We start from the raw sequence: 13,003 nt of genomic DNA on the forward strand, positions 1-13,003 counted from the left end.
TAGCAGTCAAACTTTGTAGCATGAAGGATAGACTTGGTGTTTTGGAGACTGGATTTTGGAGACTAGATTGTTGGAGGTTGAGTTTTGCTTTCCAAAGTTGTGGTTTGCCCTGAAGTTACTGTATTTTGATGCTAATTCCACTGCCCCAAGAACAGCTGCCTAGTCACATACTCAGAACTCAGATGACCTTGTGGTTGTGCTCTGGTGTTACAAGGAGAACTTAAGGATTGCCAGTGTTACATTGACTAACTCAAACTTATTTGTAATTAAGAAAAAATCAAACAGATAGAGATTGTTACAGGATTTACAAAGGATTGATGAGGTTTTAGAACTTGTGAGAGCATTACAGCCAGTTTGCTTACTCCAACTGCCATTTCAAGACAAAAGAATGGCTAACAGCCTTATATTATGTAATTTTGTTGCTTCTTCAATGTAAGAAGTTAGAACTTTAAATCTTTAAGTCTATATGGAAATTTTTACTACAAACCTTTGCTCTCAAAATGAGCTTTAATATTTGGGGAGTAGCTGTTACACTACTCCAGAAAAGAATATTTAAAACTAATTTTAAGCTTCTAAGGATATGTTAATTGGCTAAGTACCTCACCTTACCAGAGGACTTAGGTCTTTCTTTGTTATCCACATTGGAGATAAAGCTTCAGTTGTGTTAATACAGAATTGTAGGCTAGAGTCATGGAAGTATTTTAAAAAGAAACTGTAAATTTGTGCATGCAACCCATAGAAAATGCGCTTAGTGTATTTATAGGTGGTTCATCTAATGAAAAGGCTACATGTATGATTGGATCACTTGTTTATTCTCTTGAGTTTCCCCTGCTTCAACACAGACTATTAAATTACGTGCTGTAGCCACTGTTTTTAAAATGTTAAAAAATCAAGCTTTCAATTCATATACTGATAGCCAATGTGTAGCTTGTGGTTAACAATTGATTTCAATTACTTAATGCTTTACTAGAGGCAAGTTTTCTACATGAAATCAGTGAGTGATTTCAGTGTGAATTGTCTGACAACTCACTGTCCTTTCAGTGCCCTGGCTCAGACAACTAAACAAAACCATAGACCCAGCTCTTTGAAAATGGTAATGGAGTTGATATGAAAAGAGGAAGACTTCATTTGCTTACTTTCAATGCCCAGCCCTGCCAGTTCAGGGATTTCTAGTACGACTGAATCTGGACAATATTTACAGGATTTGGCATTTCTAATTAATGCTTATGTTTAGGTAAATAAAGTTTGTGAGGTGCTGGAGATATGGCTTAGTGGTTAAGAACACTAAATACTGTTACTTTATAGGACATTTAAGAACCCAAAATTTTGATAGTACCATACACAGCCATTCAGGTTCAAACATTAGCTGCTACCTCAAATGCTTGGGCAGTGTTAGTTACTTCCTTTGCTGGACAGATTGATAATCATTATCCAAAACACCTGATCCTACAATTTGCTTTAAGCCAAGCCATTGTGTTCCCACACATGATGTCTCAGGAACCACTTGTTGATGGGGTTGTAGTGTATACAGATGGGTCAAAAACTGGTGTAGGTGCTTATGTGGTCAATAATAAGGTAGTATCTAAGCAGTATAATGAAACCTCACCTCAAGTTGTGTAATGTTTAGTGGTGTTGGAGGTCCTCGAGGCCTTCCCAGGCCCGCTTAACATTGTGTCAAATTCCTCCTATGTGGTTAATGCAGTTAAGGGTTCTTGAGGTGGCTGGATTAATCAGGCCTTCCAGCAAACTTGCTCAAATTTTTCAACAAATTCAATCTACCCTTCTCGGCAGGAGATCCCCTGTATTTATAACACATATTAGAGCTCACTCGGGCCTTCCTGGTCCAATGTCCCGCGGAAATGACCTAGCAGACCAAGCTACAAGAGTGATTGCAGTTGCCTTGTCCCCCCAATTAGATGTAGCAAAAGAATTTCACAGACAATTTCATGTGACGGCTGAAACTTTACGCCGCCAATTTGCTTTGACTAGAAAAGAAGCTAGGGAGATAGTTACCCAATGTCAAAATTGTTGTCAATTCCTGCCTGTACCCCATGTGGAGGTTAATCCACGAGGAATCCGACCGCTACAGGTCTGGCAAATGGATGTTACTCATATCCCTTCTTTTGGAAGTCTTCAGTATCTGCATGTTTCTATTGATACATGCTCTGGCATCATGTTTGCTACACCTCTAACAGGGGAAAAGGCCTCGCATGTAATTCAACATTGCCTCGAGGCGTGGAGTGCTTGGGGTAAACCCAAACTCCTTAAGACAGACAATGGACCAGATTATACTTCTCAAAAATTTCAACAATTCTGCCACCAGATGGATGTGACTCATCTGACTGGTCTCCCGTATAATCCTCAGGGACAGGGCATTGTAGAACGTGCCCATCGCACTCTCAAATCCTATTTAATTAAACAAAAAGGGGGAGTCGAGGAGGCTCTACCCTCAGTACCAAGAGTAGCTGTTTCCACGGCACTCTTCACCCTTAATTTTTTAAATCTTGATGCCCAAGGCCATACTGCGGCCGAACGTCACTGTTCAGAGCCTGATAGACCAAAAGAGATGGTAAAATGGAAAGATGTTTTGACTGGTCTATGGAAAGGCCTGGATCCTATTTTAATAAGATCCAGGGGAGCTGTTTGTGTTTTCCCGCAGGAAGAAGACAGCCCATTCTGGCTACCAGAACAACTGACACGAAGAATTCTGATGCCTAGAAATGACTCCCGGATGGATCCCTCGGAAACTACCTCTAGCCCTCGCACTGCCTCTTTGGATTTGGATTCCTAGTACTTCAAAGAATGGGTGGGGGTGTCTCTGTTTGGTGCAGCCCTATGCTGTGGATTAGTGTTCATGCTATGGTTGGTTTGCAAACTCATATCTCAACAGAAATGTGACAAGGTCGTTATCACTCAAGCACTTGTGGCCATTGAACAAGGGGCCTCCCCTAGAAATTGGTTATCTATGCTCAGGAATTAGTCAGTATCTGAGTTCTCTGCTCTTGCACCCCATGGATTTGTGGATCCATTGCACTGGGATGAGAGAGACTCAATGATTTTTTGATCAGCCCTTCTACATCCCTGAGGTTTCCTCATTGCACGCGATAGGGTGATCATGATTTCCCCACTAACTCATTTTCTGGCTGGCCTCTTTTGTAGAGTTCGTTTAGCAGTTACTGTCACACAGCACTGCGGTATCCAGAGACGGGCAACTTTCCTCATGCACAGACCAATCTAAGACACGGGGCCCGGTGGCGATAGGGTTACCCTACGACAGATAAGGCTGTGACATAGAGGAACGACCTAAGACAGGAGCCACAGCAGAAGGACGTAACTGCAGGGACCTAGACAAGCCTCATACTAGTAAAACAAAAAGGGGGAGATGTGGAAAGCCGCAATAACATTCGCCACCACAAGATGGCGATGGCTTCCGCTGCGCCCCACGTGGAAAGCCGGGATAGCATTCACCATTACAAGATGGCACTGGCTTCCGCCGCGCCAGCCCGACTTCCTTTCAGGAAGTTAGCTGTGTGCGCATGTGCAAGAGTGTCTTCATGCCAGGTCTTTGCCCACTCCGGGGCATGCCTATGAGATCATGGGTAAGTGACCCATCAGGTGTGGATGCGCCGCGCTAGGGTGTATATAAGCCGCGCCATTCTGGGGTTTGGGGTCCCCCTCCTTAAGATGCAATAAACGCTTTGTTGCAGAAGGATTCGTGTGTCCGCAAGTGCGTTCTTGCTGGTGAGATGATAGCGCGAAACAGTTGAGTCTCTCTGATGTTAGAATTTGATAGATGATCACCTCCATGCAGAGTAAGACAGTGAGATGACAGCACTGTCACACAAGCTTCAAAACACTTTAAGGCATAGATTAATCCCAATCCACTTGCCTTTTTTCTTCTCACACTTCTGTCTCACTGTATTTGTATAAGATGTGATTTAAACGAACTCTGGTACCAAATATCAGCCTCAAATTATTCTGGGCTAGGGAGATGGCTCAGTGACTAATATGCTTGTTAGACATGAGTTTGGATCCATAGTACCCACCTAAAAGCTGAGTGGTGGTGTACTCCTTTAATCCCAGAACTCTAGAGACAGAGAGCGGCAGCTATCTATGAGTTCAAGGGCAGCCTGGGTCACAGAGCAAGCACTAGACCAGACAGTGAAACTCTGTATTTGAAAAAAAAATCTTTAAAACTTTACAGGTGTCTGAATTGCCTCAGAAATCTATAAGCCTAACCCTGGGAGACAGAGTCAGTTAGATCCCGGGGCCTCATTGACCAGCCAGTCAGGCTAAAACAGCAAGCTTTATGTTCAGTGAGGAAATGCTCTCCACAAGAAGGCTGGAGAGCAATGTCAATGAAGACATACCAACATCAGTTTTTGACCTTTACACATGCCTGTGTACGTGTGTCCACACACCCACCCACAAATTGTTTCAGATATCTATGAAGTGTGCTGCTCCACTTCATCTTTCTCTTCATATAAATGGCCTGGGAATTGAGAGACAGCAAAACACTTTTCAGAGACACCTGACAGACACCAGGCTGAGCATCATGTTGAGAGAGGGCTTTCTGTCTCCTTCTTAACTCTTATAACCTCAATGGGGAAATGAAAACACCTATCCTCCTGTCCTCTGTGAAGACTAGGTTGGGTCAGAGGTGACATTTATGTATAGAAAGGAACTAAGTTAAAGGCATGCACTAACATTTGACACCATCATGACCTGTCCTCACTCTGTCCCAAGACTTATTGAGCAATTTGTGTAGCTGTTATACTACTCTTAGCTATAGAGTCAGATCTTTAGTATATCACACCAAAGTGAATTAAATGCAGGATTTCTTAAACCCCTTAGGAAATATTCAGTGCTTTGTTAGATTGACACAGCCTAGCAACCGATCCTCATCCTTCCACACTTATAAACTTAAAATGGGAAAACATTCAAAATCTGTAGAGGTTCTGGACATATCAGAGGTTCTAATAAGTGATTCACAGCAAAAATATGGTCAGAACAATGTTGTCACTAATTGTCAAGCATTACCAGTGTCAAGGTAAAGCAATGCTACTGTGCAGTGCATGCACAGTTCCCAGAGACAGTTTTGTGCAATACATAGTTTCTCATAGAGTATACTTGACTCAGGTTCTCTACTATGATCATGTGTATTTCATAGCTCTCTTGTGAATTATTTGGTCAGAAACAGAGAAACTAAATATAAGAGTTCCTTATAACCAGGCCATTTCATGAAGATTGGATGATAAATGATAAGACACAAGAATTATTAGGCACGAGTCAACATGATAGAGTAAAAGCCACAAGCTTTGCAGTTACAAACCCTTGTTTCTTGTAAGTGACTCAGCAGCATTCATCTCTTCTGCCTCAGACCAAACTATTTGCCACATCCTAAGAAGATGTTGTCAGACCGTTCATAGCATGAGACTGTGAGAGAGATGATGGGAAAAGCTCATTGTTCTAGAAGGTTAAGATGTGAGTTCCATCTTCCCATTTGTAACAACAGACCACCTTTAAGAAAAGAACTCATGAGCAAAATCCAAAAGCTCCAGTTTTTAACACAAGTTACAAAGGAAACAAAGAAGGATTAAAAAAATGACCCTGTTAGTCATGCAGGATACACTTTACATGAAATACTTTTAAGGGATCTTCGACATTATAAAGTTCACAAAGGTTTTTAGTTTCTTAAAAAGTATTTGTAGCTGAGGGAAACTTTGGGAAGGAACTAAAGGGAGTCAGTAGGGGCATGTGGAAAAGTAAAAACTATTCATATACAGGTCAATGTTTCAACACTGCAAAGAACAATAACCAAGATGAAAGCTTCACTAATGAGATTTAACAGTAAATTGGAGCAGAGGAAACAATCAGGGAGACTCATGCTGGAGATGTGGCTCAGCAGTTAAGAATACTTACTTCTCTTATAGAGTATTAAATCCATTTCCCAGTACTCATATCATATAATTCACAACTGCCTGCAACTCCAGATCGAGGGGCTCCAATGCCCTGTCTTCCACGGGCACCGCATCACGTACACACACGGATACACAAAATGCTTGCATTTGAAAGTAATTAAAAATAAAAGAAATCTTCTTTTTAAGGATGTTAATGCATCACCAGTAGACTAGCTCAGGAAGACAAAATATATAAGTTGGGAGACGAACCTGATGCGTGTGATATTCAGACACAATAAAAAATGAGGCATGATCATAATTTGTTAAAAATTCTATGATGTGATCAAGAAACAAAACCTAAGAATCCATAGGCTAGAACAAGCTGAGATTAAAAGAAAACCTTAAAGGCGTAGAAGACGTATTCCATAAAATTACAAAACAAAATTTTCCAAATCCATGTAACGAAGAGGACATCTAAGCACAGGATGCATTTAGAAACCCAGGGAAAAATGAACAGAGAATACTCTCTCCACAACACATTTTAGTTAAATGTGAACACTACAAACAAAAGACACTAAAGCTGAAGGAGAAAACCAGGAACTCATTTACAAAGACAAACCCATCATGATAATTCAGACCTCTCAGCAGAATCCATAAAAGGTAAGGAAGAATGGAATGTGTATTTTTCAAGTCATAAGAGTAAATAAGTGTCAACAAAGCTTATTATGACAAGCAAAGTTACTTGTTAAGATCAATGGAGTAATAAATACAAGGTAAATATAAACTAAAGCAACTCATGATCAATGAGTCAACATTGCAGAATATGCTTAAATATTCAAGTACTGTGTTTACATAGTTTGTGACCCACACTCTCCCTCCTACAACTCCTCCCATATCCACTTGACTCCCTCTCAAATTTAAGACTTCTTTAGTTATAACACACACGCACACACACACACACACACATACACACACACACACACCTATGTAAATAGATCCTGAGAGTCTACTTAGTGTTGCTTGTAGATAACCTATCAGGAGGTTTATTCCCATAGATGATTGATTCTCCCTCACTTATTAGCCATTAATTCACTCTAATTCTTTATCTAGGGGTGGGGTCTTGTGCCCCCACCCACACTGGAATGTCAGTTGTTGTTGTCATTGTGCAAATCTTGTGTTAGGCAACTGTGCTGTTTAGACTTCATGAATGCAGTAGCCCTGCTGTGTCCTTCAGCAGATATCCCACTCCTCTGCTCCTTACAATCTTTCTGCTCCCTTTTCTGTGATGTTTCTGGAACCTTGTGTATAGGAATTGTGCTGTGGATGTATCCACTGGGGTGGGCTCTCCACGGTCTGTTGTTCTCTGCATTTTGACAGGTGTATGGATGACTGTAATGGTCTCTGTCTGCTGCAAACAAGACTTCTTTGATCAGAAGTGAGGTAGAACATAGTTGGTGATCACACTGTTTTAGGAAAGTGTCAATTGCAAGTTCTCTTGTACTTGGGTCCATGACCTCATAGCCACAGGTAGTTGACAAGGTTTCTAGTCTCACACATGAATTCTCTCCTACAAAGTGGACCATAAGTCTCATCAGAAAGCTGTTGGTTACCTCCAGTGTGTAGGGGCCACTATTACACTCTTGGGTATTTATTGCTGTGCTGGTCATTGTTGTGGTTTTATATCAAGTTGTCTTTTGCTGTGGCATAGTACTATTAGATATTTTGAGAGTTAGTCCTCAAAGAGAGGCTCAAGTTGGTTCCAGCTTGAGTTCTCCAAATCCTGAGTCCAAAGCGTGGGATGTGTTCAGAAATTATTTTTTTTTCTGCTAGAAACTCATTGCATGAGGGAACATTTTCTTCACTAAAATCTGATTATATAATTTTTCTTTTAAGAAATATCAACTTAAAGCACCCTTGTCTTTGCAAGACTTATTTCATTCATTAGCAATAATGGCCAATAAAGCTAAGGGAATAAATTATAAATTTAATGGTGGTGTGGCTCTGCAGACTTTGTGACCTGATGCACAGGTAAAGATGAGATTATTGACACTGTTCATTGTATGACTCAAAACCATTGTCGATTGTGATACAGGTGAGCTGAAAGGATGGACTTCCTAGACATGTTTTGTGGTATCTTATGAGCCAATCATTCCTTTCTTTAACATTGGAATACATTCATTCACTTGTGTATCATGAGGTGATATTTTGATTTGGTTTCTTTGTTATTACAGGCTGACTTGTAATAAATAATGAATATCTACTGATATGGATATAAAGTGAATCATTTATACTAAATAAATATATTTCTTTCTCTGCACATTAAGTAAGAATAGCCACATAGAATTCTCAAGACACTAAGAAGAAGTTGGGGAAGAATTCTCTAGACACTAAGAGGAAGTTGGGAAAGCAACTGGGTCTGTAAAGTGTTTTCCATGTAAACAAGAGGACCTGAAGTCCATTCCCAGAGCCTATGTGATAAAGCTGTGTGTGCTGACAACACTTACAATCCAAGCTCTGAGAGAAAGAGGCAGATACCTGAGGTTCTCTGGCCAGCCAGTTTAGCATAATCATCAAGCTAAGTGAGAGACCATGCCTAAAAAAAAAACAAGGCAGACAGAATGTGAGAACGATCCCCAAGGTTCACCTCTGTACACACACACACACACACACACACACACACACACACACACACACACACACACACTTGAATAGCTATTGTTGAGTTTTAACAGCCTGGCTTTTCATATGTTGCATTATGTCAGCAATTTAGTGATTTGATTGTCCTTTGGGGAACCAGATTATTCCCATCCTTAGTTCCCAGGTTTGCATCAGACAAATGTAATCTTTCCCAAAGAAGTAGGAATGACTGGGTGATACAATAATCAGCCAGTGATTCCCCTCTCAGAGCCTGCAGTCATCTCTCTTTTTCTTTGTCAGTAAAGGTCAGATGCAAGCTTTTCATAAGAAAGGGCTTTGCCACATGGAACATTTGAAGCCATGGTGCTAAATAGGTTGACAGGTGCTTGGTAGTCCTGTCTTTTCCTGCCTTGTCCAACACTCTTCCATGTCTCTCCCAAAACTGTACACTGGTAATGGATGCTCGTGATTACCCTCTCTAGATGGTCATGCTTGATCCTGGGATGAGAGATGAGCCCAAAGGCACATCTGTCCTGATGGTCTCAGCAGGGTAGCATCAAAAACAGATGGTCCACCACTGGGAACTCGGGTTTCTGGGACCCTAATACCACATGCTATGAACCACACCCTATGCTTTTGTGGTCCTGCAATGGGCTGTAAGTGGTGGTTCTCTGAGTCATTAGCTGTGGGTTCTGCTGTGGTTACTTCATGATTCTCACACATGCACTCGGAAAATGTCATTAGGCAGCAGCAGTAGGGCAGACGTTTTCATAGAAAGCATGTGATGACGCATTATACAAGCAGAGAGAGGGTAAGGCCACAGAGCCCACTCTGCCATCTTCCTCTTCAAGAGGTGAAAAGAGAGCAAGAACAACACTCTCGACGCTGGGACCTAGGTAGCCTTCCAGGGAAGATGAAGCTCCTCTTGCTCCTGCTGACCGTCTCTCTGGCCCCCACGACAGAGGCAGGTGAGAGCAGCACATCCCTTTAGTGGTCTAACCCCACTGTCACCGGTAGTAGGAGGGTAAAGGTCTTTCTCGGGAAGAGCCGCTGATTGATATCCCCTCCCTGAGCCATACCCTTATCATCTGGAAAGTGGATTTCCCTAGAAATACTTGGTAAAGGATAGGAACCTGCAAAACAGAAACCATGTTCTCCTGGAGCACATAGAATGGGCCTGGCTTCTGCATCTGTGATGATACAGGCCTTCCCCTCACCACAAACTCATCAAAGAAGCTAAGGTACTGGTGACCCCCTAGTAAATGGAATTGCTGTCTTCAGAAGAAGTGAATTTGCTTGACCCAAGCCACTTGATCCCTTCCTCTAACTCAGTGCTTCACAGGCTTTTGGTGGTTCCCCAGTGTTCAAGTATGAGCCACTTGGCACTCTGCTCTTTGGAATGCCAACACCTGCATCTAGGAATGAAAGTGAGTGAGGAGGCCTGAAGAAATAAGATGCCTCAAAGTGTAAACTGAAGCCTTGGTCCCTAGAAAGCAGCAGTATTCCAGGCATGACAGGGCTGGGAGTGAGAGAGAGGAGGCCTTAGTATCTCTCTGGGACCAGAAGTCAGAAGATAGACAATCTGAATCCTTAGGACTTCTTTGTCCAGAATAGTATGCTTACCTCTAACTGTGTGGACGGAAGATTGATAGACCAAGACCTATTTTTCTCTCCTTTTTAGGAAGGGGAACATGAGGGCACTCTTCCCAAGTCCCTTTCAATGCCAGGCCTCCCTGGCTCCCAAATGCCTAGAAAGTCTGGAGCCACCACACAAAACTCATCTGGTGGACGGACTAGCAGGTGCCCACAAAAAGGTTGGCTTTCCCTTCAGGGGAGATCATCGGGGGACATGAAGCCAAGCCCCACTCTCGACCCTACATGGCCTATCTTCAGTACAAGAATGAGGATTCTCGGGATACAATATGTGGTGGTTTCCTTATACGAGAGGACTTTGTGCTGACTGCTGCTCACTGTTCAGGGAGGTAAGGAACAGCAAAGTCCCTGCCCTCCTGGAAAGATTCCTTGGAACCTCTGCCTTCACCCTAAGCAGCTTGAGATGAGAGGGAGCAAGTCTCATGAGGGAGAAACAGTCTCGCACCAGTCACCGATAAGGAATCAAACACATTTCAACCAAGGTTCACATTGAATTATGAGCCGAACTATGCAATTTGTGTTTTTAGGGATGACTGGCCCCTGAGCACCTCTAATGCAGCAACTGTTGCTTCAGATTACCCCTTAACTCCCCGAAGCTGGAGCCCCACCCTGCAGAGCTGCCTGTCCTTCACATCTCCTGGACTGCCTCCTCTCTGACTCCACATCTCTTATCTCCACTCTGCTCTCTTTGCAGCAAAATAAATGTCACATTGGGGGCCCACAACATCAAAGAATGGGAGAAGACGCAGCAAATCATCCCTGTGGTGAAAATCATTCCCCACCCAGCCTATAATTCTAAGAAATACTCCAACGACATCATGCTATTAAAGGTGAGATATTACCCCGTCCTTTCACAGACTGTCTCTCCTGCTCCCATCCCTCTCAATTCACCCCCTTCCATCCTGGCCTTCAGGGTGTCTCAGGTCAGCAGGCCATGAGCTGGACTCTTGCTTCTTCCCCAACAGCTGAAGAGTAAGGCCAAGAGGACTAGCGCTGTGAAGCCTCTCAATCTGCCCAGACGCAATGTCAAAGTGAAGCCAGGAGATGTGTGCTATGTGGCTGGTTGGGGAAAGCTGGGCCCAATGGGCAAATTGTCAGACACACTGCAAGAGGTTGAGCTAACAGTACAGGAGGATCAGGAGTGTGAGACTTACTTAAAAAATGCTTATGACAAAGCCAATCAGATATGTGCGGGGGACCCAAAGATCAAACGTGCTTCCTTTGGGGTAAGTTTGGTTTCAGTTCCCTCTGGGCTCAGTGGGAGGGGAAAAGGAATAGAGACCTAGAGTCCCAAACATCAAGGGACTCCTTTACCCATTGGCTATGCTCTTTCTCTCTGGGAACAGCAGGAACCAATAACTAAGTAGGGCCCCAGAGCTGACTAAGAACCTTTGCTGAAGGTAGCTTATATAAAAGGAGGTGTTTGCCACAGAACGCCTATCTCCAGGGCCAGGCTCTAGAGAACTGGGCTCCCTGAGTATGTCCTAAACAAGGCCAGGTGTCTCCTCTGAGCAAACACACACTTTGTAGTTGGGCTTCCCCTCCATGCTCCCACAGGCCCACTCACTGTCCCCATGTCCTTAAACAACAGCCTGAGAACAAGAGTCCCACACACCTTCACAGAGTGTACACAGACCCGGGGAAAGGGCAGGGCCTGGCCTCAGGAGGGAGGTGCAGCTCTAACCATATCCACAGTCAGAGCTGGGAAGGTCAGAGGCCCCAGGCCTGCCTTCTGACCTCCCACAAGCAGAGAAAACAAGTCATGCTTCTCTGCGAGGAGCCTTGGCATCAGAGGGAGGTTGGGACTACAGTGAACAATATCTTAGTACCTTGTGCCCCCTCAATTCACAGGGGGACTCTGGAGGGCCTCTTGTGTGTAAAAAAGTGGCCGCGGGCATCGTCTCCTATGGACGTAAAGATGGTTCAACTCCACGGGCATTCACCAAAGTCTCGACTTTCCTATCCTGGATAAAGAAAACTATGAAAAAGAGCTAACTACAAGAAACAACATGGATCATTTCCAGACTAACCACCTTCCCTATAGCTGAGTCCAGGATTGCTCTAGGACAGATGGCAGCAACTGAATAAAGCACTTTTTTCTGACTGGAAAGACTGGTTTCATGTCCATTCACAGGGATCAACCCTGTCCTTGGCAGATGAATGGAATACTTCTGCCACAAGGCTGTGACAACCCAGCTGACATCTGGTAATTCACCCTCTCTACAAGAGAAGAAGAATGTTTGGTTGTCCCAAACATGTACTACTTCCCCTCAAAGTCCTTAGAATGTTATTTAATGCAAGTCATCATGAACAGCTACCTACAGTATTTTCACACAGTTTGACCCAAGTCACTGGTGTGTTCTTTGGAACAGAGCAAGAAGTGATAGATAGAATTCCTTTTGTTTCTCTGTGCTATTTTTCCCCAATAGAAGACTTTTATGTTTTATAAAGCTAATTTCCTTGTCAAATGAAACCTTTAAAATTTTATATTAATTGCTCATTTTCAAGGTACAACCTGATCTTTTATGTAAATGATATAAAACGATTAAAGAAAACTAATTAACATGTCCACTAATTTAAATACTTTTTATTTTTGAAGGGAGTACATAAATTTGTCTGATAAAAGTTATGAAATGTACAATGTATTATTTTTTCTTTTTCTTTTTTTTCTCCATCTTTATTAACTTGGGCATTTCTTATTTACATTTTGATTGATATTCATCCCCCTAGCCCCTCCCTCCTTCTAAATGAGTGTTCCCCTCCGCATTCTCCCCCAAAATACCATCCTACCCCCAACAATGACGTTCACTGGG

At 42.8% G+C, this 13,003-nt stretch overlaps 1 protein-coding gene across 1 annotated transcript in view; it reads left to right on the forward strand.

Annotated features, from left to right (window-relative positions):
- The window catches only part of LOC116913800 (granzyme-like protein 1), a 98,331-nt gene extending 85,566 nt beyond the window's left edge, over positions 1–12,765 (forward strand). Inside the window, exons 2-5 of the mRNA XM_032918106.1 lie at positions 10,369–10,519; positions 10,885–11,020; positions 11,156–11,416; positions 12,042–12,765. Coding sequence (XP_032773997.1) covers positions 10,369–10,519; positions 10,885–11,020; positions 11,156–11,416; positions 12,042–12,185 — 692 coding nt within the window. The 3' untranslated portion in view covers positions 12,186–12,765. The remainder of the gene's footprint in view (positions 1–10,368; positions 10,520–10,884; positions 11,021–11,155; positions 11,417–12,041) is intronic.
- The last annotated feature ends 238 nt before the right edge of the window (positions 12,766–13,003 follow it).

The sequence above is a fragment of the Rattus rattus genome, chromosome 12, assembly GCF_011064425.1.
Source record: "Rattus rattus isolate New Zealand chromosome 12, Rrattus_CSIRO_v1, whole genome shotgun sequence".
In the NCBI taxonomy this organism is placed as follows: Eukaryota; Metazoa; Chordata; class Mammalia; order Rodentia; family Muridae; genus Rattus; species Rattus rattus.